This window comes from Dreissena polymorpha, chromosome 6 (genome assembly GCF_020536995.1).
Source record: "Dreissena polymorpha isolate Duluth1 chromosome 6, UMN_Dpol_1.0, whole genome shotgun sequence".
Lineage (NCBI taxonomy): Eukaryota > Metazoa > Mollusca > Bivalvia > Myida > Dreissenidae > Dreissena > Dreissena polymorpha.
The window spans coordinates 77,396,964-77,424,601 of record NC_068360.1 but is presented as its reverse complement, the minus strand read 5'-3'; the positions used below and the strand labels follow the sequence as shown (position 1 = coordinate 77,424,601).

At 35.9% G+C, this 27,638-nt stretch overlaps 1 protein-coding gene across 1 annotated transcript in view; it reads right to left on the bottom strand.

Moving 5' to 3' along the window:
* Window positions 1-703: 703 nt before the first annotated feature.
* Window positions 704-27,638, bottom strand: part of LOC127834771 (serine-rich adhesin for platelets-like) — a 61,065-nt gene continuing 34,130 nt past the window's right edge. The window contains exons 13-20 of the mRNA XM_052360800.1: window positions 26,940-27,130; window positions 25,806-25,930; window positions 23,600-23,716; window positions 21,966-22,395; window positions 16,777-16,892; window positions 14,725-14,862; window positions 12,062-12,139; window positions 704-2,680 (exon numbers count right to left, since the gene is read on the bottom strand). Of these exons, the coding sequence (XP_052216760.1) occupies window positions 2,564-2,680; window positions 12,062-12,139; window positions 14,725-14,862; window positions 16,777-16,892; window positions 21,966-22,395; window positions 23,600-23,716; window positions 25,806-25,930; window positions 26,940-27,130 (1,312 nt within the window). The 3' untranslated portion in view covers window positions 704-2,563. The remainder of the gene's footprint in view (window positions 2,681-12,061; window positions 12,140-14,724; window positions 14,863-16,776; window positions 16,893-21,965; window positions 22,396-23,599; window positions 23,717-25,805; window positions 25,931-26,939; window positions 27,131-27,638) is intronic.

Sequence of the window (27,638 nt, the reverse complement as noted above, 5' to 3'; positions counted from 1 at the left end):
CAAAATTAGGGATGTCTAGTATATTTATTTTTATATTTAGAATATTTGTTAAAGAAATTCCTTTAAGCAAACAGCGCAGACCCTGATGAGACGCCTTTTTTCTATACGCTAGGCATAAATGGATTAATCCAAATTTCCTTGTCAGCTAAAAAGCAAACCAACATTATTGATATAGTATTGCACTAACTCCCATACACAAGACAGGCACTGATTTCAAATAGCTTTACACAGTTTTATACAAATAATGTTGGAAAAGTTTCTTGTTGGAATATACATTGAAGAATTTTATGACTCATGCAATAAACAATATTCAATTCTCAGTATTATTACAATAATTTGAGACTTTAAAGGCAATTTAACATAGCATCAAATCCATCTAGTTAAAGACATTTTAAAAATGGATACAAAAGCATGAAAGTCACTTCGCGCACACAATTTGTCCTCATGCAATTATGAGTAAGTTGTAAGTAAAGGAAATTTAATATTTGTTCTAGTAGTTCATACATATACCAAAGGTGATAACAATCTTTAAATAAACCTTTGTATTTCATTCAAAGAAACCATTCTCTCAGACATTATTTTGGGAAATTGAGATGTTGGTAACAAATTCACAGGTCTTGTCAACCAAATCTTTTTGGATGGTTTGAACAAACAAAGACAAAATGTTAATTGTGTATTGATCCACATTATCACAAGATACTATGCCATGGGCAAGGTTGCCAAGTAACACATTTTAAGTCTCTTGATTGATCAACCTCCATATTACCCAAATGATAGAATTTGAACTTTTGAAGTATATTATTACCATGAAGTTAAAATGTACAAGACACTTCTTTCATGCCCAACTATCCCCAGTAATGTGCCCTTGAACACAGTATATCTTTTGCAAAAACATACTATGTTCTAAAGATGAGGACCAAACTACTTAAAACTTAAATAAATTTCTTGAAACTTGGAATAGAATCCTAGAGTACCACAACAATGTAAGGCATATACAGATGCATATATTGGTGAGTTACTACTGGTAATACCAACCAAACTCACTTAATGTCACAGTTCAGAACAAGGCAAGTATGATGCATGTATGAGCTATACGATCAAAGTGTACAAAATATCACATCATAAAAAATGGGTGAACGCGCTGTTCAAGCTAAAACATAGATCTACATAATATATATAAACAATCTGAGTATGGAAGATGCTGTGAAACTTATATGAGCCTCGTTATAGGAAAACAGGGCTTAATGCATGCGATGTCATCCCAAATCAATGATGACATCGTCAGCCTTCACTGGATTTTCGTTGAGACCTTTAAAGCAAAAATTCCATAAAAGTTAGAAGTGTTGTCCCAGACTGACTTTTGCAGACTGCACAGCTAAATCTGGGACAACCTTTTATGCACAAGCATACAGCCCAGTTTTCCCTGAACCTGGCACAAATCAAACAACATTACAACACTATTATGCGAATGGAAGATGAAGAAGGAAGTCAAAGATAAATACAAAATAAAAACATAATAAATATTCATTAGTACTAGTAACATTAAACACAGATCTCTAGATTCTTCCAAAGAACCAAGCACATCTGTTTTCTTACATCCTAACTAGACTGCACTATAACTGCATCACATTGATTAATACTAGAAAATAGGGTCACATGACAGCTATTTTAATATCACATTTTTATATCAAGCGCTACATAACTGGAATAAATCCTTGTAAATATTCACACAAGTGAAGCTTTAAATTGCTTTGGGATTCATTGCTTCTTATTCGACAAAATACCTAATGACAATCTTGTTAAAAAAATCTTATTACAAAAAATCTAAGTTAACCCTTTGCATGCTGGGAAATTTGTCGTCTGCTAAAATGTTGTCTGCTTAATTTCTAAAATTAGCATTTTCTTCCATTTTTTTTCAAAGAATACTATCAGAATAGCAAACAGTTTGGATCCTGATGAGACGTCAGGTTCTGTGGCGTCTCATCTGGATCCAAACTGTTTGCAAAGGCCTTCAAATTCTGGTTCCAGCGCTCAAAGGGTTAACAGTAAATGTTTAGTTCGCTACAGACATTTGTGATCAATATATTCCTAAAATGTGCATAATTTAATGGAAATAAATGTGTACTTTGATATATTGCACACATTTTAAAAATTACTGTAAGAAAAAATATATTATATTCATCAAATTATGGTCTAATGCCATTTCCATCAAGAACTGCCATGTTTTTTATTGCATATGTTTCATAAACAGTAACATAATTGTAGTATACTGTAAATTCATTATTCTTCGTGGGTCATTTTTGTTGATTTTGTGTGTTGACCATTCCACGAATTTAACACAAACGCATCCAAAAAAGATACATGTAAAGCAAATAACCCTGAAATTTAATGCCAACCAATAAAAATGACTATTAAGTATATTTAAAAGATGCCAGTTAATTATATTACTTTAATTCTGGTCGAATGCCATTTCCATCAAGTACTGCCTTGGTTTATTTGCATGCATAAGTTTCACACACAGTTAAATCAAAATATATTCCTAACATGTTGGTCTAACAACACTTCAGACCAGGGATGCCTCTGTCTGTTTGGGGTGCTTAGCAACAAGGGCCGCAACTGTGCCTGCCACACGGTGCAGTCCCTTGCCTGCAAGGATGTCTGCAGGGTCACACATCTGGTCCTGAAATGTAACGAGTCTAAGTGTAAAATGTCTTCACATGTGATGTAATGAAACCATGTGTAATGTAATGTAAAGAGTCAATGTGTAAAATGTTATGAGTGTATGTGTAAAATGTAACAAATCTAGGTGTAAAATGTAACAAATCTATGTGTAAAATGTAACATATCTAGGTGTAAAATGTAACAAATCTATGTGTAAAATGTAACAAATCTAGGTGCAAAATCCTTGCTGTTGACTTTAAGGCTACACAGGAGAGTACAGCTCAAGTGAAACAAACATTCACACACAAATATATAAGAATTTTTTCTTGCAAGACCACGCACCCAGTAGCAATTTATTTTAACATTGTACTCATTTGGTTCTGCCACTATTATTCAACACCTAAGCCATGCTATGGGAAAATGGGGCTTAATGCATGTGCTTGTGTCGTCCCCCCTGTGCAGTCTGCAAAGGCTTATCTTGTATAACACTACATTCTGTATATGCACATATGTTACCCCCTTTCCCCAGTGCAAAGATGGTCTGATGATTCAGATGCTGGATGAAGAATGAAACATTTTGCTTCAGGACACCTTTTTATTCCAAATGTTATTGTCTTTGAAAGTAAATGAACCAGGAAATGCTTTGTACCACTTTGACTGTACCATATGTGTATGCAAATAGGGATTTCCTTTCAATCCTGAAAAGACTATGACCTGAAATTAGCATTAAGTTATATGAAGGTCACATTGTTAATGCAGTTTTGATGATTAACTGTAAAGCAGGTTAAATTGCCATTTTAAAGCACTTTATTTCAAGATTTAATTTACCTTTATTCAGGGATAACTTTTGGGGTATATTGGGTAATCAACCCCCTGTTTTGACAACAATAGGGTTTTTGTAAATTCAATAGTTTTAGTAAAAATGTTCACCCCCTACTTTTGAGCTTAATTGGGTTTTTCGACCACGGATTTTTAACTCAATTAGGTAATTTAGGGAATGACATATATAATATATAACAAGATGCGTTTGTGAAACACAATGTCCCCCTATATGACGTTTGACCTTGGAGGATGACCTTAACCTTGTGAAGGATGACCTTGACCTTTCACCACTCAAAATGTGCAGCTCCACGAGATACACATGCATGCCAAATAGCAAGTTGCTATCTTCAATATTGCAAAAGTATTCATAAAATAAGCGATTTGGGCCACATATATTTGACCTCTGACCTTGAAGGATGACCTTGACCTTTCACCATTCAAAATGTGCAGCTCCATGAGATACACATGCATGCCAAATATCAAGTTGCTATCTTCAATATTGCAAAAGTATTTATAAAATAAGCGATTTGGGACACATATATTTGACCTCTGACCTTGAAGGATGACCTTGACCTTTCACCACTCAAAATGTGCAGCTTCATGAGATACACATGCATGCCAAATATCAAGTTGCTATCTTCAATATTGCAAAAGTATTCATAAAATGAGCGATTTTGGCCACATATATTTGACCTCTGACCTTGAAGGATGACCTTGACCTTTTACCACTCAAAATGTGCAGCTTCATGAGATACACATGCATGCCAAATATGAAGTTGCTATCTTCAATATAGCAAAAGTTATTGCAAAATGTTAAAGTTGGCCCAAACAGACCAACAGACCAACAGACAGACAGGGCAAAAACAATATGTCCCCCACTACTATAGTGGGGGACATAAAAATCAATCTACTAAGGTTACTATATTAGTGACGGAATAAATGAGGAGTATAAAGGAGTATTAAGTATTGTGTTATAAATACATAATGATACATGATAATCTAACAGCTATGCAACCCATGCAAAAGACAAACAAATCTTACATGACATGAGGTTCGGTAAATTTGGAAATTTACTGGATCTCACTAGATGTTACCTGACCTCGGTCTTCTTTAACGCTAACCAGAGAAAATACCTTATTGTTCTTTGCCAGTAAACGTCATATTAACTGATGAAAAACTGTTGTGTTTCGCTTAAATCACAAAACTTTATGCAGGTTATGACTGGTTTAGAGAATAGCATTTAAGTTGCCAGCACAGCAATTTGGCTTGACTGGTTGGTAATTTACTATGCTTTAAACCATCTATTAAAGTAAAACAAGCAAATTCGTTGAATTGATATCCCCCGCCAATATGCTTCTATACACAAAAGTGTTATATTTGACACTAAAAAAGCATTTTTTCAAGATACAAAGGGCCATAACTCTGTTATTATCAGATGGTGTACAATGCCATATGGCGTGCATCATCCTATTATCCATATATACACTCATACCAAATTTCAATGAAATCCGCCAAAGCACTTCCAAGATATGGCTCTGGACGGACGGAAAGACGGACGGACGGACGGAAAGACGGACAACGCCAAAACAATATCCCTCTGCCTATGGCGGAGGATAATAAACATAGACCAGTCCCTATTTTTAACAGATTCTAAGTTTCATTTCCATTTCCAAACAAAAGAAAGTTTTACATATTTTTATTTGTCGGACACGAGGACGGCCAGTTTGGGAAATGATACCAGACCTCAGGAAATAGTATCGTAATTGTCGGAGGTCAGAACTCTTTCGTATGGGTTGAGCTTTGAGTTACACAAGCAGTTATTATATCATGCTAGATTAAAACTAGCCAGATACTATGCTATTCTTAAGCAAAAGTCTGATATGACGCCAGCTGTTCCTTTGAGCATGATCAATTATTGTGAACGAAGAAAATTGTGCAACTGTTATACATGTATCAGCAAATCAGGTTTTAACATCCCAAATCAACAATAACTGGTAAATAACTTGTTAAACAAGAAAATGTTCACCCATGTGCAATGTTACCGTCAAATGTGCCAGAAGGTTCATTAGAATTTCATCTGCATTTGTTAGTTTAGTTTAAACTTATTTATTTTAGCCTGATTGCATAGAAAGCCTCAGGCTTATTGACACGCACTTGAGTCTGTTTCCTGGGCCTAGAACCAGTAGTTGGTGTCTTTGAGGGTGATCTCACCCTTGACCTCATGGTAGCAAGGCAGACACCATATCCATTACACCACCGCGACCTTGATATCAAAAGCATACTGAATAAGAATCTTTATTTTGCATTTGTTAGACAAACAGATTTAAATTTAACTTACAACAAAAAACTGTTTATAATTTTACTTAAAAAAAAAGTTGCCAATGTTACCAATTTGCCAATGTTACCTATGTTAATAAGCCAAGCCTACTATGTGTTCTGGTTTCACCAATAAATCTTCAAAAATTAACATATCAATAAACTTTAGGATTACCCCACGTACATTAGTGGTTATTACCATCACAACGAGCCATGCCAATACAGAAACAAGCAAGTAGCAACAAGCGCAGCCAGACAGAAATGGGAGACGTAGACGTCAATTAATGTGGGGTGGGAGGTTAGAGCCATCACCAGGAGGAGTACTCTAGCTGGCTGACACCCGCTAACTACACACTCGGTATCGCACATGCACTCCTGAAATAAGACCGGGCAAGGCGTTAGGGGTATGTGTGTGGGGACTAGGGTGTGTTTGACAGGACTGGGGAGTGTGTGAGGGAACTGGGGGCAGATGAGACCGGGCAAGGCGTTAGGGGTGTATTTGTGGGGATTGGGGATGTTTGACGGGACTGGGGTGTGTGTGAGGGGATTGAGGGGGCAGATGAGTCCAGGGTGTGTGTGTGTGTGGACTGGGGGGGGGGCTGTTGATGTGCGACTGGGGAGTGTGTGAGGGGACTGGGGACAGATGAGACTGGGCAAGGGGTAAGGGGTGTGAGTGAGGGGACTGAGGGCAGTTAGGGGTTGGTATAACAATAAGGTGTTAAAATTTGCGTCCGTCATTTCTCCATGTGTTTGAGTAAAACTTTTGGAAATGTCAACACACACAATCAACTTAAAATTATTGTCCCAAGAATACTGCTGATTTAACAATGGCTTATACTTGCAAAGACTCTTACGAAAGTAAATTTGTTTATACTTAAGAGAAAGTAAATTTGTTTATACTTAAGAAAATGATTTGTTGTTTATTAATTCTAGGCGTTATATAGTTTAAATGTTCAAAAATGCTTAGTATTAATGCAATATACACACGGTGAATCTCGTGGTGCTTTAACTAGGTGGCCTCATCTAAATACCCTGCTGTTTTACAATAAGGGGAAGAGTAAACCCTTTTTACATGCGGGGAGGATTTTTAAGTAAGGATAACTAATTGTTTATCTAGAGCACAGGGAAGTGAAAGGCAAGGCAAAAATCAAGGATTGAGCTCCAAACAGTTGTATCTTCTTGCATTATTTGAGCTGTGCTTTGTGAAAAGGGGGTTTAATGCATGTGCGTAAAGTGTCGTCCCAGATCAGCCTGTGCAGCACTTTCCGTTTTTAAGATTTTTTCTGTTTACAGAAAGTCTCTTAGTAGCAAAAATCCAGTTAAAGCAGAAAGTGTTGTCCCTGATTAGCTTGTATGGACTGCACAGGCTAATCTGGGATGACATTTTAAGCACATGCATTTAAACCCCATTTTCACAGAGCACGGCCCATTTGTATTAGATACAGCAGTTTCATGCTGATCCTTAGAAAAGCTGCAGGGATATAAAGCTGCAGCAGATAATAACATGGGAAATGCTGATTATATGTTGCCAGAAGTTAACTGAGCACATGTGTAAGCCTTTAACAACAAACGAGGGTCCCTCTGGAAAACAAGGCTTAACCCTTGTATTTTTTTTAGTTTAACACTTAAAGAGTTACTTGCAGGCTGTTCTGGTTTTATGCTGTTTGCACATAGCCATATTCACTTTGCCTCTGAGAGGGAAGGTCTGTATACATGAAGTCTGTATACATGTGTGTAAAGTGCCTTTGCAGTCTGCACAGGCTTATCAGGAAAAAAACTCTTCCGCTTTTATGGAATTTGTCCTTTAAAAAAAGGTCTTTTTAAACATAAATTCATTCAACTGTTGCACTGATAGCCTGTACACACATTACACACATGCATTAACCCTTTGCATGCTGGGAAATTTGACTTCTGCTAAAATGTCGTCTGCTGAATTTCTAAAATTAGCATTTTCTTCGATTTTTTTCAAAGAATACTTTTTTTTTCAAAGAATACTATCAGAATAGCAAACAGTTTGGATCCTGATGAGACGCCACATTGTGTGGCGTCTCATCTGGATCCAAACTGTTTGCAAAGACCTTCAAAATTCGGTTCCAGCGCTTAAAGAGTTAACCCAGAGGGCGGCTTATATTTAATTCTAAATCTCAGACTTAAGAGCATCATGAAATATTGACAATTGAAAACTACATGTATAATTTGAGCTTTTTTTTTTATTTCTTTAAATATTTCAGATTTAAAATGTTGAAGTTCAATACTGCTTGTAGTTCTTCTATTAGACCTTGTAGGTTGATTGCATAATCATTTTTAAATTAAAAATATGAAATAGACCAAACTTAATAGCAACAAAAACATTTAGAGAATGCAACCAGCAATGGATATGCATTAATTACAATATAGGCATGTATAAACTGCAAAAAGGACCTTTATAAATTGCATATTGGACAAGCATTATATGCAAAATGGAAATGTTTAAAAAAATAAATGCACTGTACCTGTGTAAATTGAAAATTTTACCAGTATTTATATCAAAATGGACCTGTATCAATTGCAAAATGGACCTGTATTCATTTCAAACACCCTTTTAATTGCTAAAAAATGGACTTGAAGAAATTGTCAAATGTACATGAATCAATTTCAAAACGGACCTGATTTAATTGCAAATCACATTAATATGTGAAGATTGCAATACTGGCAACAATATATCTAACCATTGATGATCCATTTCAATGTTCAACCTTTGTCCTTTAATGGCCATTTTGGAAAACAAGAGGGCCTGAAAGGCCCAAAGTCGCTCACCTGAGATTCAAAGGAAATGACCTGTTCAGTGCAGCCAAAGATGTCATTAGAACAAAATGTTATTACCAATTTTCATGAATAGTGAACACCCTGGCAGCCACGTTTTTCAACAGACCAGAACCATTCTCATACACATCCAAGATATCATTTAAACAAATATACTGACAAAGTTTCATGAAGATTCACAAGTCCATATAAGGAAAAATGCCCTACTGGTGGCCATGTTTTTCAAGCAACTGGAACCATTTTCGAACTTGTCCAAAATATAATTGGGACAAATCTTCTGAAATACGACTTCTAGAGCGTTAACAAGGTTTAACTATAGCTATATTAGGAAAAATGCCATGCCCCCTTGGCGGCCATGTTTTTCCACCAACCGGAACCATTGTGGGAGTCATCCAATTTATGATTGGGACAAATCATCTGACCAAGTTTCATGATGATCGGACAATAAATGTGGCCTCTAGAGTGTTAACAAGGTCTTACAAAAGCATGATATATAGCCATGTTTGGAAAAATGCCCCGCTCCCTGGTGGCCATGTTTTTAAGCAACCGAAACCATTTTCGAACTCATCTAAGCAATCAATAGGACAAATCTTCTGACCAAGTTTCATAAAGATCGGAAAATAAATGTGGCCTCTAGAGAGTTAACAAGGTTTTACTACAGCCATATAAGGAAAAATGCCCCACCCCCTGGGGGCCATGTTTTTCAACCAACCGGCATCATTTTTTTAACTTGTCCAAGATATTATTGGGATGAATCTTCTGACCAAGTTTCATGAAGATCGGACAATAAATGTGGCCTCTAGAGTGTTAACAAGATTCAACTATAGCCATATATAGCCATATCAGGAAAAATGCCCCGCCCCTTGGCAGCTATGTTTTTCAAGCAAACGTAACCATTTTCTAACTCATCCAAGATATTATACAGACCTTCTGACCAAATTTCATGAAGATTGGACAATAAATGTGGCCTCTAGAGTGTTAACAAGGTTTTACTAAAGCCATATAAGGAAAACTGCCCCGCCCCCTGGTGGCCATGTTTTTTCACCGATCTGGACCATTTTCAAACTCGTACGAGATATCAATAAAACCAATGTTTCGACTAAGTTTCATGATGATTGGGCAAAAATTGTGACTTCTAGAGTGTTCACAAGGTTTCTCTATAGCCATATTAGGAATACTGCCCCGCCCCCTGGCAGCCATGTTTTTCAACAGACCGGAACCATTTTTGAACTCAACCAACATATCATTTAGACAAACATTTTGACAAAGTTACATGAAGATTGGGCATCAAATGAGACTTCTACAGTGTTCACAAGGATTTTCTTTTTTTTGACCTAGTGACCTAGTTTTTGACCCAACATAACCCAGTTTCGAACTCAGTCGAGGTATCAATGGGACAAATGTTCTGACCAAATTTCATGAAGATCAGACAATAAATGTGGCCTCTAGAGTGTTCACAATGCAAAATGTTGACAACGCATGACGCACGACGGACAAAAGGCGATCACAAAAGCTCACCATGAGCACGTTGTGCTCAGGTGAGCTAAAAATGCAATTGTGGGATTGGGAATGTTCTTGCGCAATAAGTCCACTGATTTTCGAAAAACTAATTCAATATAACTGCTATACATAACTTTTTACATTATAGGAATAAAATTATGTAAATTATAGTTGTATGCTTTGTTAGATGTTTTTTAAATTTAACCTCAATTTTTTCTATTATTTTTTTTTTTTTTGGAGTGGGGGAGATTGGGATTTCATTTCTATTTTGCTTTGGGAACGGGTCCGTTGATCATACCCTTAGGTACGATAGGAAAAGGCCTGGACATAGGGCACTAGAGCTTGTAACAGTAGTCACAAATACCACCTACAGCAAAGGCTTCTTTAGAAATCCACTTCTTGTAATTCTAACTTAAACATGGGCATTTCGTAAACAGCTTTAATGTAGGACTATAAGTTACACATGCACGTCTACGTACTCTAAGAATCAATGCATGCATTTGAGCCTTGCTCCATAAAAAGGGGGTTTAATACATGTGCGTAGTGTCGTCCCTGATTAGCCTGTGCAGACAGCAGGGGCTAATCAAAGACAACACTTTTCGCTTTTATTGCATTTTTCGTTTCAATATAGACTCTACAAAATTCCTCTTAAGGCGGGAAGTGTTGTCTCTGATTAGCCTGTGCAGACTGCACAGGCTAATCAGGGAATACACTTAACGCACATGCATTTAACCCCCTTTCCACAGAGCATTTTCATTTTCTCTAAAGCATATGACAAATTTGTACAAGAATTCCATCATAAAAAACCCTTCTTCCCCTTTTTACTCCATTCTACTGATTGTGGGGTGGCTTGGGGATTAGGAAAGGCTATGGTAACAGTTAATTTTGGTATTGACTACAGGGCAAATGCTGTTAGAAATACATGGGAATTCAGGATATAAGTGCTGCATGCTGTTCAAATATACTGTGTGGTGTATAATACTATAACACTATAGACTATATGAACATAAAGTTATAAAAAATTGTAACAAGTTTATTAAAAAAGAGTTGGTTGAACTAGTTCATTTTTGACAGCTTTAGAAGCAGAACTAAGAATATGGTAGATGGTCATCTAAGAAACATTTCTGAACAATTATTTATTTAAACAAAATGTGATCATCTGGTCCTGATCACTTTAGTCTGCTTTAACATAATAAACTAGCATTCTGTAAATTTCATTAAAGTGAACACATTTTTTGTGTTAAAATATTCAAGCTCTAAATGGCAACTGTATGTGAAAAAAACACTGTTTTAACAACATTATCCACTTTAAACTTGTAAAACGACTGAATAAAATATGAAACATCAGTGTGTTTTTCTTAAAACTGACATAGGGACAATCAAGAAAAGGGAGCCTATTTTTCAAAAGATAAATTTTTAATTTGGTAGAGGAACAACACAAGAACATTCATTCCAAATTTGGTTAAAACAATACATCACTTGCTTTAAGAGAAGTCATTTGAGGGCCTATTGAGGCAAAACAATGGACAACTGACGCAAAATGGTGACTTTACAGAAAGGCTAAGCAGAAAAGCTTAATCATTTCTTATACACAGCTATCTCAATGCAAAATAATCTTCATTCTTTAAGGTTTCCTTCTCAAATTTCAAACACAGCACAACATTGATAAAGAGCATTAGGCGCAAGTTGTTGCCCTTGAAGTAAACCAACCTTTGGTATTCCTATTAAAAGTCAACCAACCTTTGGTATTCCTAATAAAAGTAAATCAATCTATAGTATTCTAATTAAAAGTAAACCAATCTTTGTTATTCCTATTTATATTAAATCAACCTTTGGTATTCCTATCTTTATTTAAGTACACCAACATTTGGTATTCCTATTTAAGGTGAACCAACATTTGGTATTCCTATTAAAAACTCGCCAACCTTTGGTATTCCCATTTTTCTAACAGTACACCAACCTTTGGTATTCCAATTTTTCTACAAGCTTCCAAGAAGTTCTCCACATTTTTGCGGCATTTTGGAAGCGTCAGTTTGGGCTGAAAAATGTAAAAATATTATTAAGCAACAATACTTTCGGAATACTGTTAAACTATTTTTATTAGGGATGCAAGAGGTTAATCGGTTAACAGGTTAACCTACCGAAACGACCAGTTAACCGGTTACATTTTCGGGAAAAGGTTAACCTGGACAAAATATTTGATTATGCTATTTTCGTGAAATAATTCGTACAATTTTACTTTTTCGCGTGACATACTGCCAACTTGCGCTGGCGACTTGTTAGAACAACATTCCGCACCATCGACGGTAACGAATAACGTGTCAACAGTCAACGATATAAAGCAATTAATCAAATCCTTTGTTATAACGTTTTGATAACTGACACTGTGACAATGTTTTTTGACTCGCGAAAATTTAACTAGCGAACTGCGGTGAGTGGGAGCTATTAGCGAAGACGTAGTTGACACGTTTATTGAACTCGCGATATAAACAGTTGAGACATTGAAAGGATTGTTTTGATGTTTTGTTAACCAATACCCAACACTGATTGCTCGCGAAAATAACGTGTTTATAAGTAACAATTTTATCAAGATTTGCATTCGTAGTTAAAATCATGACGAGTTAACGTCGTTTATTTTAATAAAAAAATACCTAGGATAATTTACATTCAACGATTCCACCATTACCGTCCGATGCAAGTTTTATTTAAGAAAGCAAATTATCAACTAATTAAATAATTTAACGTCAATAAACAATAATTAAAAAATAAAACCGTTAAATTTAGTATTTGTGTAATTGCTGAAAAATTGCGCGCAATGGTACGTTGACAAACATACGTAACTATCAGTATTTGAGATCATAATACTTAGTTCCTTCGCTTTAAATAAATGTACTGATTATATAAAATATTCAACTTACATTTCGTTCAAAATTAATTTAATTTGCATTCGTGTCATTTATCTTACCCATATTTTTTAACTGTATAATGAACATCAAACGATAATACTTCGGCTACAAATGCTAAAATGCAAACAACAACAAAATGCAACCATCGAATAAGAAGAGTTGCGGATTCTTTCAACACACATGACGCATTTACGTCAAATTGAAAGGGAAAAACATTTCCAAATTAAGCCAATTTGAGTTTAAAAAAACAACAACAGAATTAACAAAAGAACACACCATTTTTGTGAGCGATACGACGCGAACGTAATATAAGCGGCCCAACCAAAAATAAGTTAATAACACGTGAGAATGAACATTGTGAAGTTCTTAATTTTTTTACTCATATGCATTTACGCAGTAAAAATAAATCAAATATATAGCATACATTAAAAACTTATTAAAAAATATTGTATACTACATTTTATTACTCATTATCTTCAGAGCGGTTCGAGTGGTATGCCATATTTTACGTACTCTAAATCATTTTAACTACTTAAGGCGTTTCGGTTAACCGGTTAATAACCGGTTACAGAAAAAGGTTAACCGGTTAATGATTTTTGTAACCTATTGCATCCCTAATTTTTATGTTGAGCAAACAGTAAATTTGGGTAATCCAAGAATTTTAACAATCTGTAGTAAAAACAAGAGCTGTCTCCAAAGGATGACATATGCCCCAAATAAACGCTTTGATATAAGTTATGAGCATTTTTCTAAACTTAACGCATTTTTCGAAACCTAAGCGCGGACCCTCAGTTCAAGGTCAAGGTAAAAGGGGTCAAAATTTGTGTGCGTATGGAGAGGCCTTGTCCACTTACACATGCATACCAAAGATGAATGCTAGATCTGAAGCGACATGGAAGTTATGAGCATTTTTTGAAATCTTAACGCAAAGTGTGATAGACAGACGGGTGGACGGACAGTGCGATCACTATATGCCCTCCTTCGGGGTAATACAAATAGGTCAAAATGAGCTCAAGTGATGCATGTGTGTTAATGGTGTTTATAGATCATCCATTCAGGTTTTTAAAGCTCAGCAGCTTTGCAGTTTTGAAATTTGAAACACTACATTTTTTGGCAAACCAGGAATTTTGACCTTCTAAAGTCCAAAAGTAGGTCAACATGTGGTCAGGTGATGTGGGAATGTTGATGGTGTTCAAAGACATAAGCCATGCAAATATCAAAGCTTTGAAGGAAGCATGATTTATGTTAGACAATCCCCATCATTACAGATTAACCAAGAATTTAGAACTATTGAACTACTCCAAAAGTATGTTTAGTGAAGGTCAAGCTCAGGTCAGGTAAATATCTCAAAGCAATTCACTTATTCCAATATTTATTTTTAAGTGACAGTGACCTTGGCCTTTTAACTAGTGACCGCAATTTCAATATAGGTGTCATCTACTGTCCAAGGCCAATTCACACGTGAAGTATCAAGCCAATTGGTCAATTTGTTGACGAGTAATTGATGGGAAACAATTTTATACTTATTGCGTGTGACCTTTAACCTAGTGACCCTAATTTCCATAGGGGTCATCATGACCTTTGACCTAGTGACCCCAATTTCCAAAAGGTTCATCTACTGTCCATGGCCAATGTACATGTGACATATCAAGCCAATTGGTCAATTCGTCAGAATGAGGCTTAAATAAATACAAAATAAACCGTTGTTGTAACCTACCACTGCAGGTGAAGGCACATGGACACTGGCCACAGACCTCGGTCGTATCTGATTGGCTAGATGACACAGCAACACCCCGTCGCTCAACGCTTCCAACAGGTTGTCAGGCAAGGTACGTTTTAACCTTGTGGATATTGTCTGGAAAACATGTTACACATCAGTTATTTTAATTTACATGCAACTTTAGCAGTGTTGAAATTGATACACAAAACTAAAATATACATGATCACAGTAGCTCTATTGGTTATTTTATTTATAAAATTTGATGGTTATTTTACCTCAAATGTGACTTCCCTTGAAATTAACATATAACAAGAGATGTGTTTGACAGAAACACAATGACTGCCCCGCTTTGAAGCCATATATTTGACCTTTGACCTTGAAGGATGACCTTGACCTTTTACCACTCAAAATGTGCAACTCCATGAGGTACACATGCATGCCAAATATCAAGTTGCTATCTTCAATATTGCAAAAGTTATGGGCAATGTTAATGTTTTCGGACTGATGGACGGACACACTGACGGACAGTTCAACTGCTTCGTGCCACCCTACCAGGGTCATACAAACTACAATGAGAACTCTGAAGTGTTTATTAAATTATTTTTCTTTAATTAGATGAAATGTAGTTAATGTAGAACTATCACTTTAAGGTATGCCTCTACATCCATCCATGAAATTGAAACCTATTAACTCCAAGCAATATATACCTTTCTATTATTTATTTGAAATGTCAATCTTTCATATCTTGCCTGAACAGTTATGCGCCATGCTCTGGGTAAACTGTACTAAATGGGTACGCCCAAGGTATCATCACCTATTAGCCTGTGCACTGTGTGCAGTCTTCACTTTCTAATCAGGGACGGCACTTTCTGCCTACACTAGATTTTTGTTTAGAAGATGCATCATTTCAACAAAAATATCCATTAAAGCGAAAAGTGTCATCTCTGATAAGCCAGTGCAGACTGCACAGGCTAAACTGGAACAACACTTTATGCACATGCATTAGGCCAGGTTTTCCCTGAGTGCTGCTCATTCATATTATTTTAATTTTTATGTTTTTTGCGCTATACAAGTGTAAAAACCATGAAATTTCATGCCAACAAATAAACAAGATTTTAACGTATATGATTATCTGTACCTTCCTTAGCTGCTTTATTGTTTTCCCAGAGCAAGCATGTATTCAATTATACATTGTATTAGTGCTGCAACAATTCGCCAAAAAACCGTATTGCAATATATTGTCAGTTCAAAAACCCGTATTGCAATATATTGTTAACTTGTACCAGAATTATAACTCGCCAGCTAATCACCAAAACAAACTTAATTACATGAACATAACCTTTGAATTGTATGTTTAGGTTCTAGTTATATCCTATTGGCAATTCTAGCCTTTTTTTCAAATTGCTGAATAAACACAATTAACTCTTTTTTTTGGCTTTACAAAGCATTTTGTTATGAAAGATTAGTATTGTCATTTTGTCAATTGTCAAACTCATCGTCGTTTGGTCTGCCTATTTGAGAACTATTATAAAAGCCGACAAGAAGAATAAAAATCCGAAAGCGAATTGTGGATGTTTAAAAGCAGGTCGTGTAACTTATCAGAATGCTGTTAGGTAAAAAAAAATTTGTTCATTATTATTTCTGTTTATAATAACATCAATTTACATTGTTATTATGTAATAAATTGTTTTTTTTTTCGTATTTCCATAAGCTTCATCTTAAATTTAACAGTATGACATGCAAAAGCAGATTTTGCGGACTCCCATGTAACAACCTACTCCGTATAATAGACTTTTTAGAATGCTATTTTTAAGTAACAAATTATTTTTACTTATTTTTACTTAACACCGATTTGCTTTGTTCACCTTGATATCATTATTTCAGATGGCTTTTCTGGACGAAATGCGGATTAATTTTTGTAGAATTTTCGTACCGGTATGATGAAAATCGTATCGCAATACAATATGCTGATTGCGTATTGCGATACATACCGATATACCGGTATATTGTTGCAGCACTATATTGTATAGTATGGATTATATTCAGTACCTTTCTCAGCTGCTCTATCTGTTCAGAGAAGTCTGTGTGCTGCTGGTCCCCGTGTTGTTTGTGCAGGGCCTCCTTGCTGTAGTCATCTAGCATCTTCACATGGGCGCTGGTCAACACTGCAACAGTCAGTGGAACCAGTCTATCATTAAGACAGAAATGGGGGCACCAGTCTATCATTAAGACAGAAATGGGGGAACCAGTCTATCATCAAGGCAGAACAGGATGGACTGGCATAGAGGGTGGCCAGTCTAATATCCTATTTTTATTACATGTGTAGAACTGGGCCTTTATTCAAAAACAGATTCTTAGACTTAAGAATAAAAATAAAGAATATTTTAAAACTGTTATTTAATAAAAAATTCAAAATAATATAAAGACAAGTGTAACACAGCAGTTAACAACTTATATTGTACAATTCTTTGTAAAGAATAATATGTTATGACCATTTTTAGCCTGTATATATTCACAATATGAGGTATTTTTTATTGAGTCTAAGACGATATTTTATTTTAAATTCTAAGACTCTTCTAAGACTGATTTGGTAAATAAGAGCCAGGACGGACTGGCCTGAAGGTTGAGCAGTCTTATATTTGTATTAAGGTAGAAAAGATAGTCTGTCATTAGGATCTGGTTTTTTTTAAAAGTTTTTAATCAAATTCTCCCTTGGAATAGTATGCATTAAAATGGTTTAATTTACAGAAAATTCTGAATATCAAATCACTCTTTTGCACTGCTATACTACTCGATGTTTATCAATTCCGTATTTGTATTTTTCCAGTTATTACAAATTAATATTACTTGATGCTATACATCAGTTGTCAAAATATACAAGTTATTTGAAATATACGAGTTTCGTTTGTCTCCACAGATTAAAATGTACACAGATAAATGTAAAACAAATACCTGTTGGCCCACTAGAGAGAACTAAGTATAATATTTTAAGACTTATTTGGCATTCATATTACAAACACATCGTTCAAGGAACAATGAGTACAATTGTGTAAACAAAATAGTAAATATTTACTTGATAAATAGCATACCATGGAACATGACCATACAATTATTAACAAATTATTATTAGTACCCATCTGCATTTTAACAATTCCACAATATAGAACCATACATGAATATAGCCAACAACACCTAAAGCCCTATTTATAGCGCAGATTATACTGTGCAATGCAAACTCAAGTAGAATATCCATGTGAGACTTGTTCCGGGAAAACTGGACTTAATGCATGTGTGTAAAGTGTCATCCTAGATTAGCCTGTGCCATCTGCAGGGACACCACTTTCCAACTACACTGAATTTTCATTTAGAAGATACTTCCTTTAAACAAAAATTCAATAAATGCGGAAAGTGTTTCTCTAACAAGCCTGCGCAGACTGCACATTCTAATATAGGAGAACTCTTAACGCCCATGCATTAAGCCCAGTTTCTGAGAACATGGTTTATATGATCACAAATGATTTGAACAAATGCAAAATCAAATTATGCATGAAATAAAAATATGATTTATGAAAGATTAATTAATTAAAGTAAAATTATTCAATGTCTTGTGTTTATAGTCCATTTTATATTTGCTTTAAGTTACCACTTAGAGCATCATAATTTCACTGTGTACCATTGCAATGTAAAAGCTCAGCCAATAAATTACATCATAAAGAGAGAAAATATAACCCAGATGTGAATCAGCAAGATACCAGCGACATAAAACATCAGGAAAACAAGGGGCTGGCCCCGGAAACTTCACACTAACACACGGGGCCGACAAAGGGGATCGCTCACGTACACCTCGCAGCAAACGGCACCAACCACTACTTAGCAAAAAACAGAACACATGAAATGCAACCAAATATGCGGATGTTAAAAACTCTCAATCTTTACGAAATGCAATCAAACTTTCCAGATACCAAACAACTTCCACAACATGCCATCAAAACCCACTGACTGGTACACTATGTGTACAGCAAATTTGCATTCAAGTAATTAGAACTTTACACCTGCTAGAACTTTTTCCTGGGGAATCAGAAACAATACAAAAACAAATGTACCAGCATTTGAATTCTATTTTGCATAATCAAAACTCATCCATGCAATACTAATTCTAGTTATTTAGGAAATGTGGAGTTCACTGTTTAAACAGATTACTCATTCACTACATCATGCTGATGAGTGAGTATACATCACTATCTCACTAAGAACAATTGTGTTTGTAAGGACAATCACTTATTGTTTTGAAAGCTATCATTACATAACTCAAGGGAACTATTATATGATGTATCTGGCAATCTGGCGTTCTGGCATTAAAGTGGCAATTGTGAATGCCCAGACCAGAATACAGATAAAACAAGAAGGGACTGAGATAAAAAACACCAAAGTAACCCTCATATATTTTTTGTAAATAACCTATGATTCCATGATAATGAAATTGTCATTTCCCATACAAATTCCAGATAGGTTCATGGAGGAAACTAAATGTTCTTTGATGACGAGGAGTTTGCTCAGTTAAATTAATTGTATAACCATTAATACCATGATTAATACATCTGAAACAAAACTTTGATTGCATCTATGCTATTGAGAAATAACTGACATAAACTATGTTACATTACATGTATTATATATACTGAACAAATTTCAAATATGGTTAAAAAATAAACATCAATAACTAAGTGACGAAGATTTAACACAAAGTGTGAATATTAGAAAAATATAGGCAGTTACATTTGTTTAGTAATGGACTAGACTAAGAAAGAAAAGATTTTATAAATTAAAAAAAATCTGAGTTCATATTATGGTTTGCATGCATATATATGATAAGAATCATCACCCTGATGCATGCTTTTGAATTATTCAGGCCAAATAAAACATGTATATGAGAAATAAACCTGATGAGATTTTTATGGTCTGGAATACAAAGATCTGACCTACTAAAGGTCAACCGATTGCCAAGACCTGTCTCCCATGCAAAGATCAGGACTTAAAATGCACAGGTTACTAACTAGCACGTAAGAGGTTAGCTCAAATCCTTTTCTTTGTTAAATAATCATGCAAAAAATGTCTTTTTAAAAAATCTCACTTAACACCACTGAATAGTAATTTCCGAAGCCAATGGATTTCAAAGAAAACTGTCAGAACAAGATTATTTTGCTATACATTTTTCAGTACCATTGACGATTTGAACAATTCATAAGAAATTAGCTGGCCACTAGCAAAATGATGGCAAAGCAAATACACAATTAAGAATTCATCTTTACAAAACCATTTTTGCAAATCAGCACATGTTTATAACAACAATCTTAAATTGTCAGTATTCCACAATTTCCTCACAATGTAACCTAAAACAGCCACAGAAAAAAAAATCAAAACCCATTTTGCCCAAACTTAATTACCCCTTTTCTTGAAGTTTGGTTTCAGTGTCAGAGAAAAAGTATGCAATAAAAGGCTTATTTTTTATAACTTATTTATTATTTTTGCTTTGAAAAATGTGCTTGGTTTTCACCAATTATATGCGCACATTTGGCCTTCCCGAAAAATGTTAACATTTTCGCATAAGATTTTTTGTTTTCCCATTAGATTTTTTCGCTTTTCTCATGTGTTTTTTCAACTTTCTGCATGGGAACAAATCCCAAAGAATACTTTTTAAATAATAGGCTTGTTTATCCTTAGTTCCATTTTAAACGTAAAAAAATATTTGTGCTGATTTTCTGCATAACACAATTATCTAGTCCTTAAATGACACTTACAAACACAATTAAAAAACTCCTAAATTTCAATGGGAATTCTTTCCCATCAAGAAAAAAAATGGGGAAAATATCCCATTGGAAAAGGCTATTTTGAACAAAAGCATTTTATTGAAAAAAAAATTAACAAGGGATGTTTGTAAAACAAGCATGCCCCCCATATGGGCTGTCAGTTGTAGTGACAGCCATTGTGTGAATACATTTTTTGTCACTGTGACCTTTACCTTTGACCTAGTGACTTGAAAATCAATAGGGGTCATCTGCCAGTCATGATCAATGTACCCATGAAGTTTCATGATCCTAGGCGTAAGCGTTCTTGAGTTATCATCCGGAAACCATTTTACTGTGTCGAGTCACCGTGACCTTGACCTTTGACCTAGTGACCTAAAAATCAATAGGGGTCATCTGACAGTCATGATCAATGTACCTATGAAGTTTCATGATCCTAGGCCTAATTATTCTTGAGTTATCATCAGGAAACCATTTTACTGTTTCGAGTCACTGTGACCTTGACCTTTGACCAAGTGACCTGAAAATTAATAGGGGTCATAATCAATGTACCTATGAAGTTTGATGATCCTAGGCGTAAGCTTTCTAGAATTATCATCCGGAAACAATTAACTGTGTCAAGTCACCGTGACCTTTGACCTAGTGACCTGAAAATCAATAGGGGTTATCTGCGAGTCATGATCAATGTACCTATGAAGTTTCATGATCCTAGGCCTAATTATTCTTGAGTTATCATCAGGAAACCATTTTACTGTTTCGAGTCACTGTGACCTTGACCTTTGACCAAGTGACCTGAAAATCAATAGGGGTCATCTGCAAGTCATGATCAATGTACCTTTGAAGTTTCATGATCCTAGGCGTAAGCGTTCTTGAGTTATCATCCGGAAACCATTTTACTGGTTCTAGTCACCATGACCTTGGACCTAGTGACCTGAAAATCAATAGGGGTCATGCGAGTCATGATCAATGAACCTATGAAGTTTCATGATCCTTGGCGTAAGCGTTGTTGAGTTATGATCCGGAAACCATTTGGTGGACGGACCGAAAGACAGACCGACCGACATGTGCAAAACAATATACCCCCTCTTCTTGGAAGGGGGGCATAAATATAACATAAGAACCGATCAATAAATGATCACAAAGAAGTATTTTATCGAATACTTAATCTAAAATATTCATATCTTACAGGAACAAGGTATTTTAGTTTGCCAAACTTTTGTTTTGCACAGCTCTTCCAGTGGCTGTTTTAAATTAAAAATAAAATATTGTAAAGTGTAAAAAATCAATTGATGATGAAAGGTACAAACAACACACCCAAGTCAGATGGAACAAACAACCTTGAAGAAGAAGCCCAAAGCACCGTGCAGCAGGGGGGATGCATACTAAGCGGATGTGGCCAGTGCCCAACAACGGCAACTGTGCACACTTTCCTACCTGTTCCAGAGCGTTTGGTTTTATCTAAGCTAGTTTTTATCTTTGAAGCCGACTTGGTCGAAACGGTCGAAACACTGGATGAGACAGAGGTTGTCGATGACGTGGAGTCCCGACGCTGCAAACCCCTGGCGGACCCAGAGGCGTGAGGCGGCATGATGCGTGCCCCACCGGTCTGACCCCCGGACGCGGGTTTTACCCCTGGACGAGACAGGCCTCCTGGGGTCCCAGTTGTGCTTGCTTTTGGGGGAGCTACACGGGATGTGGTGCTGACTGTGGTGCGAGATGTGGCAGTCATTGCTGTACGCGGTGAGTTGGACATACCTGACCCAGAGCGCTTGGACGCAGCCGCAACTGAAGTAGCTGTAGGTAGGGACCTGGTTGGCGTGGACCGCTTCCTGTCATCCTCACTACTTGTGCTGCCGGTTGACCTCTGAAAATATGAGATCAGTTGAGAATTGTTTGTTTGAAAAACCGGGCTAAATGCTTGTGCATAAAGTATCGTCCGAAAAAGGCTAACCATAAATGACACTTTCATCTTATATATTTTTTGTTAAAAGGAAAGCTTAATTAACCCAGGCTTTATGAGAATTATGTCATAAAATACAAAAAAGGAGCTGAATCTATAGTAATGAACCATTATTATATTACAATTATATTAATACTGTCATTATAGTTGAATTGTACAATCTACCTTTTATCTGCACATATACTGTATCAACATGTACTTAGTATCGTGTCAATATATTCCTGCATAATTTACTGATAAATTAATGCCCTACATTAAGATGCTTCCAAAAGTATAAAAGTATCAGGATATTGTTCTCCAACCCTCCTTTACATGATGCTAGGAAGAGAAAAGCTGTAAAAAAAAATTGGCTAAAAAATAACAACATTACAACATTTAGGACTTGCTTAATGCTTATAGACATATATAGGCATATACTGATAGAAGCAATTACCCAATATTGCATATAGTTATGTTGTAGGGTTGGAGAACAATATCTTGATACTTTCATATTTTTTGGAGCACCCTAGCCTACAATTGACAAAGCAGCATATAGTGTACATCGAGATACCATGAAGATAACCAAATCTTAATTTGGTACACATGCGCTCCTCTAAGGGAAAATGGGGCTTAATGGATGTGCATTAAGTGGCGTCCCAGATAAGCCTGTGCAAACCCCACAGGCTAATCAATTTATGCTTTAAAGGAATTGTTGCATTTTAAGGAAGTGTCTTCTAAACAAAAATCAGGGGTGGTATTCCAGAAACATCTTAAGTCATTTCTTAAATAATTTCACTTAAGTTCAAAACTACCATGTTTTGTATTTCTTTACTAGATAAGGAATCACGTGTTTCTTTTGGTATTCCTAAAATAACATTGACATAATGATGTTATTTTGATGTAATTCTTGATGCCAAACTATTGCAATGGGAAATGAAACACATAAGAAAATTTCCCAATTTAAGAAAAAGAATAAAATTTAACTTAAGATGCTTCTGGAATACGACCCCTGGTCTATTTGTCGTTCATGATAAGACTTTGTGAATTGCACATGCTAATCTGGAACGACACTTTACGCATATTCATTAAGTCTCCTTTGCCCAGAGCGAGCCTTATACAGTGTACATACCCTGTTGACCAGGTCATGAACACCATCTTTCTGTATGGACCTTAGTCGAGACTCTGTCTTTGGTTTGAGACCGTCCTGGGATTTCACGCTGCTGTTTGATAGTCTGTGTTCACCATCCTGTAAGACAAAGTTGTCAGAATAGTGAGATGATATACCAGAGGGGAAATGTGCTACAAAACAAAAATCCTTGTCAAATGATGTTAAACAGGCATCCAGAAACCATATGCTTGTCAGGGACATGAATACTTATGACCTTCCACCTTGAAGTACAACCTTGAAGTCATGAACTTCCACCTTGAATCACAACCTTGAAAAGTCATGACCTTTCACCTTGAATTGTGAACTTGAAAACTCATGACCTTTGAACTTGAATTGTGACCTATTCCATTGACTAAGGATCTTGCATTTCCTGATCGGCAAACCACATAAATTAAACTACACCAAATGATTACTAGGCTCTCAGACGGTGTGCAATTACTTATTTTGGAAAGCAACATAAATTCAACTGTTTTAAATACCAAAATGATAAGGTGAATCTGTTACAGTTGTATTTGAATATTTCCCTTAAAAATGATTTTGGTTAAAATTTCCATACAAGCATCATGGGTCAAGCCCCTTGTTGTTGAAAAAGTTAATTTATCACTGTCTAGGATAAACCAGAAGTAGCAACCAGTTTTATACTAGTGTTTTTCCCAGGAGGGTAAAGGGGCATGGCGCATTACTTTAATAAAGGGCATTTTAACGCGCAGTTTAGGTAAAAAGGGCAAAAACATTACGTGACTAAGTGGTTTAGAGAGAAACATATACACATAAACATATAAACAAGCACATTCAATGGTAATTGGTGTATTTAGCTTTTTTTAATTAATATTAATACATTTACCTTGCTATGTCTCCATTAAAGTAGCATGCTGTTGCAGTAAACTGTACAGAATGACAAACATAATAAAGCAATATATGCATATGGATCTGATTATACACAGATCCACTAACATATAAATGAAACCATGTTTGTCTTATCCCATTTTCTAACGATTATCTTGTCAGAAGTTTTTCCAGTAAAATGAGTAAAGTGAACGCTAAAAATTTGCAAACACTCGTTTCCGTGACATACATCAAATGAACAGATTACTGATAAATATGTTGTTTTTGTGTTTAACGATTAATGCATCGTTCTTTAGCACGTGCATTTCATTTATCCCTTCTAAATGTGTGATCCCCATCGTAATATTGCCATTTTTGCTGAGAAATTCACAATTTATTAGCTGTATCGTCCGCCATCTTATTAAAATGAAAACCGACAGGTGCGCATAGCAACGTAAACTCGTATAATATGTCCGCCTATTAATAAGATAAGAAAACGTTACAGTAATTCTGTCAATAATTAATGATCTTAATTTAAGATAAATGTTTTGATGATATTGTATTAAGCATGAAAAGCACATTTTCCACGAGGAAAATCTTTGTTCCAATAGAAGTCTCCGAAGTAACTGTCCATGATTTTATTGTGGACTAGTATGCATACATTACCATGCCACTGAAATTGTCGATAAATATTGACACTGGGTAATTCACGCATGACTAATTCATAACCGAACGAATCTTCGCGGCCTTGGGGCCATACTCTGACACTAGTCCGCAAGGTAGTTTGGACAAAGGGCTATTATGCCTATTAATATGTTATCAATAAGGGCGCGAAAAACATCGGGTGCTTATGTCATGAAAGGGCAAGGCGGCTGCCTTTGAAAAGGTCAGCGTGGCGATAATTGACTTTGAAAGGGGCAGCGTGGCGAAACAAAACAAGGGCATGGCGATTCGCCACGCTAAAACGGCCTGGGAAAAACACTATATAGGTAATGGTTGCAACAGCGAAGTTTTTGCCAAAGAAGAAAAGACACATTTCCCCCAAATATTAAACCTGCAAAATTTAACCATCGTTAAAATTTTGAACAACTAGGTCTTTCATGTGAAGAAACAAAATTGTAATTATACAAAATAATGAGAACAAAAAGTGTACAAATTCACAACATGTAAAGAAACAAAATTGTAATTATACAAAATAATGAGAACAAAAAGTGTACAAATTCACAATCATGTGAACAAACAAATTGTACAAATTCAAAATCATGTGAACATATTATATTGTACAAATTTGAAATTATGTTCACAAAAACAATTGTACAAATTCTCTTTAAGTCATGCATACACTGGCCCCTCTCCCAGCCCCAGTTCCGGGATGATGACCCTGAGGGGAAGGCTTAACCCCACGCTGAGGTGCTGTGACCCCTGTGCTTCCTGCGTCCCCTGGTGAACCCTTTGGTCGCCTGGTTACTGCAATAACAAGGAGTTATATACGATTCATGTACAGCTTTATGCAGGTGCGTTGAATGTCTTTCCAGATTAGCCTGTGAAGCTGGCGCTTGCTAAATCAGGAACAACGGTTTATGCAGACTAGAATTTTGTTTATAAGTGACAGCATTCCCTGGTGACCCTTCAGTCTTTTGAATACTGCAATAACATGGGAATATGTACAATATTCAGTGACATTTTTACCATCTTAATATGAGATTGTATGAGAAAAAGTTAATATTTTAACATGTACATAGAAAAATCCTATAATATGAGCCTTGTTCTGGGAAAACTGGGCTTAATGCATGTAAAGAGTCCTCCCACATTAGAGTGTACCATCTGCACAGGCTAATCCGGGACAACATTTTCCTTTTAATTGGATTTCTTGTATATAAGCATCTCTTCTAAAAGAAAATCCAGTTTAAGCGGAAAGTGTTGTCCCTCATTTGCATGTATGGACTGCACAGGCTAATCTGTGCAAACACTTAACTCTTTGCATGCTGGGAAATTTGTTTCTGCTTAAATGTTGTCTGCTGAATTTCTAAAATTAGCATTTTCTTCGATTTTTTTTCAAAGAATACTATCAGAATAGCAAACAGTTTGGATCCAGATGAGACGCCACGTTCTGTGGCGTCTCATCTGGATCCAAACTATTTGCAAAGGCCTTCAAAATTCGGTTCCCGCACTGAAAGAGTTAACTCACATGCATTTAGCCTAGATTTCCCAGAAGATTTTCATATAATGACAACTATGATTTACGCAGTGAACAAGAACTTCATATGGGAGTCGGACAACCACAATACAAATTTTTGACAAATTTTCCATTATGTGAATCCAATAAGGTATAAAAGTGGTTTCAATAATATCAAGGAAGGTGTAATTGCCCACAAAATGTTTTACACTAGGGAGCAAACATGAAACAAAAAATCTTGATCTTAAATGAAACTGTTCACAATATAAATAGATACAAATAATAAGACCCTTGTATTACCTATGCCAGGTGGTTGTGATATCTGCTGGTCCATGTGGGTGTCCGTGACCGTGGGGCCATTCTGTAGCACATAGGGGGCAGGGTGAGAGACGGGGGACTGCAGGGACGGGGTGGGGCCACTGTCCCCAGGGGTCAGGGTGCTCGGGGAGGACCCACTGCTGTTACCAGTCGTCTCTATGTGCACTATACCACTAAGGAAAACATATCTTCACTTTTAAACACTTCAGAAGTAATACTGTAAGATACTCAGTACAATCTTTGCCTCAATGTGCCACTATACCACCGAGAGAAATAGAAAAGCAATGTCAGCATTTGTTTCTAATCCACATATACAGTAGAAACATACAGTAATTTTACTAAAATGACATTTATATTAAACCGCCAAGAATGTTTTCATGACCTTTGGACAGTTTTTTAGTGATTGTTTTTTCAGGGGAGGGGAAGGGGGGGGGGGGGTGATTTGTGTATTACGTTTATTTATTTTCTGAAAATTGGGTCATCATAGAAAGACTTTAATGTTGTACACACGACATGACAGAATGCAGTTTCAATTGGAACAAACATGAAAATTGCCAAGCTTAATCAGTTTTAAATCTGACTTTTAAACATTAATATTGACTGGACTGTTTTTAACAATTGCAAAAGAAAGATAAAAGTAGAAATGCCCCTCTGTATGTTAACTTGCCCAAGGGGTTAACT